At 39.8% G+C, this 2,500-nt stretch overlaps 1 protein-coding gene across 5 annotated transcripts in view; it reads right to left on the reverse strand.

Moving 5' to 3' along the window:
* Ptp99A (Protein tyrosine phosphatase 99A) overlaps window positions 1–2,500 on the reverse strand; it is a 1,223,378-nt gene that overhangs the window by 1,912 nt on the left and 1,218,966 nt on the right. For all 5 annotated transcript variants that reach the window (XM_070117631.1, XM_070117630.1, XM_070117628.1 and 2 more), the window contains 2 exons: window positions 2,155–2,290; window positions 1–1,829 (listed from right to left, as the gene is read on the reverse strand). The exon at window positions 1–1,829 is cut by the window's left edge and continues 1,912 nt beyond it. In XM_070117631.1, the coding sequence (XP_069973732.1) occupies window positions 1,473–1,829; window positions 2,155–2,290 (493 nt within the window). In that variant the 3' untranslated portion in view covers window positions 1–1,472. The remainder of the gene's footprint in view (window positions 1,830–2,154; window positions 2,291–2,500) is intronic.

Genomic DNA, 2,500 nt, shown 5'->3' on the forward strand with positions numbered 1-2,500 from the left:
AAACTGCAATAATCCAATCCTATTCATAAGGTACATCCATCCTACCTCATAGGATATAATAAAGGCAAGAGGAAGTAAATATTGAACAAATATTCAATAACTGCAATTGCCATTTGGTGCCTTTCCCCAAATCTTTCCAATTCACTTTCCGATAATAAGAAAAAAATCCTTTATGTCTTCCTTTAAGTGATACTGCCAAGGTGTAACAAGTTCCTGTAGAGCATCCAATATTTAAATGCTGACAGAGAGCTTTTCAACAAGAAGATGATTATGGTCCCTCTTAGGTTCTGGCACCTACTGCTGCTTAGTTTGAGGCTAGGTTTTATTATGGTAGTTTATAAGAAAAATATCATCTTAATTTATTTTGTGCCTTAAGAGGGAGGTATCTTAGAACTTATGGATAGGGCTTGGTGTCAAAAATAAAAGAGAAAAAAAGTCATACTCACAAAACAGAATTATTTGTGCAATGCTCCCAAAGGACTCATGTGTGTGATCTTGCCTTACTCTGAGTCTTTGTTAAACATTACAATTGACTGTAATCAAATGGCTACATTATGAGGTCAATGAACAATGTATTCATATTAAATAAAATGAAAATAGAGATGAAAAAATAATTTTTCAGGAGCACTATGGAATCAAGGCAAATGCACCTCCATACCAAAATATCTATTTTCTAACTTACACTAACTAGACTAGATGTCTTTTAAATGTAGGGAAAACTTCCCTTATTTTTTTATTCTCTTTGTAATCACGTAGAAAAGGTAAGCTATAAAGCAGCATGTGAAGAAGTACCAATAATATAATAAATGAAAGACACCACAGATAAATTACTTATGAAAATCATTCTGTACATGAAAGGTGACCCCTCTTGCGGGCCAATTTTTTCCCTTTATATTTTTTAGAAAACTAGCTATACACTGTACATAAGCAGTTGTCTGGGTAAGCAGCACAAAGTTGCCCTTAAGCTTAAAACACAGGCTTGTAGCAGCAGCGGCAGGAGACATTTCCTTTATGCACAGACTGGCTACTGTCAACACTGGTTTACAGGGCAGCGCACCTAACAAAATTTTACTGCTTAGTGAAGTCCAGGACGAATGCATCACTTACGGCTAACAATGTCTTTCATTAGAATACAATAAATGCATTGATGTGTTTTCAATGTTGAGTCTAAATCTCAGACCAGTAATATGCATTACTTCAATTCACACTTTTTTTGTGATAGCACTAATGACCATTTCAGCTGCTTTTGCCATCTGATGCTTTTGGAGTACTAAATCCTTATACTTGCTAATAGGTTCAGCTTTCCTAAGGTGAAGCCGATGCTTACAAAAAGTGTTATATGAATATAATGTGCACTTGTTCAACACTTGGTAACACACTTCTTGAACAGAACAGAACTTCTTCAAGGCATTTCACGTTATTTTGACAGAGCGCAAGATCTTTGAACAGACCTAACTGGCAGTCCAAACAACTCAAACTGGAGGGATCTCTGTTGCCTGTGGTGCATCTTCCATCCCTTCTGGAGGGACTCTGACTGTACCATTGCCTGTTAACGTTGCATGTCCATTGGAGGGCACTTGGCCGTTCGCACACGTACTAGGGGGTGTGCTGATGGCAGGGAGAGTTGGAGCTGAAGGCGTCTGGGGTGGAGAGGTCAGAGGGACAGGTGAGGGGGCACTGGGCATTGCAGGTGCCGCAGTCACTGTTGTGATGGGGGGCATGGTGATCACAGGGTCATGGAGCCCTGCCATGTCATTGCTGCTTCCACTGTGGCTTCCTTCACTGGCTGTGTAGGATTCCATTGCCCGGTAGATGAACAGGAGGTCATCCTGTTACGGCAAAAAAAAGAATGTGAAAACCTGCATGAGGTACTTTTACAAAACATATGGCACTGTGTCAAGAAACTGAAGATACTTTTATCTTTATGAGTTTGTCACTTACATTTATTACGAAACTAGAATATATGAAAGTCAGCACATGTTTATAACCATTGTATTCAAATAATCTTCATTAACAACACTATGGAACACTTTAACCCTCCCCCCTCAGAAAAAGAACATCCATTACTTACTTTCTAAACAACAATTAATTCCCAAACTACACACTAATTATATATATATAAAAGAAAAGAAAAGAAAAACTCTAATAACTTACCTGACTTGTCCAAATACTTGGCCTTCTGTTGTGGTAAAGCTTGGCAAACATGTAAGGGTCCAAGTGCTGCTCGAAGTCAACCTGGTTCTTCAGGGCAGTTAAGCAGCAGAATGTGGCTCCCTCCGTCCCTCCAAACCTGTAAGGAAGGGACCAAAAGGTGCTCAGACTCCAAAGGTGTCAGAAAATACGGGATGACTTCATGACTGACACAAGTAAGAAAAGGAAGGTGGTGATGATGAAAATGGTAGAAATGAAGGGGGAGGAGGAGGCAGAGGAGACAAAGGAGGAGGAGGAGGAGGAGGAAGCAGAGGAGTAGGAGGAAGAGGAAGAGGAGGCAGAGGAGGAG

The sequence above is a fragment of the Penaeus vannamei genome, chromosome 41 (assembly GCF_042767895.1).
Source record: "Penaeus vannamei isolate JL-2024 chromosome 41, ASM4276789v1, whole genome shotgun sequence".
In the NCBI taxonomy this organism is placed as follows: domain Eukaryota; kingdom Metazoa; phylum Arthropoda; class Malacostraca; order Decapoda; family Penaeidae; genus Penaeus; species Penaeus vannamei.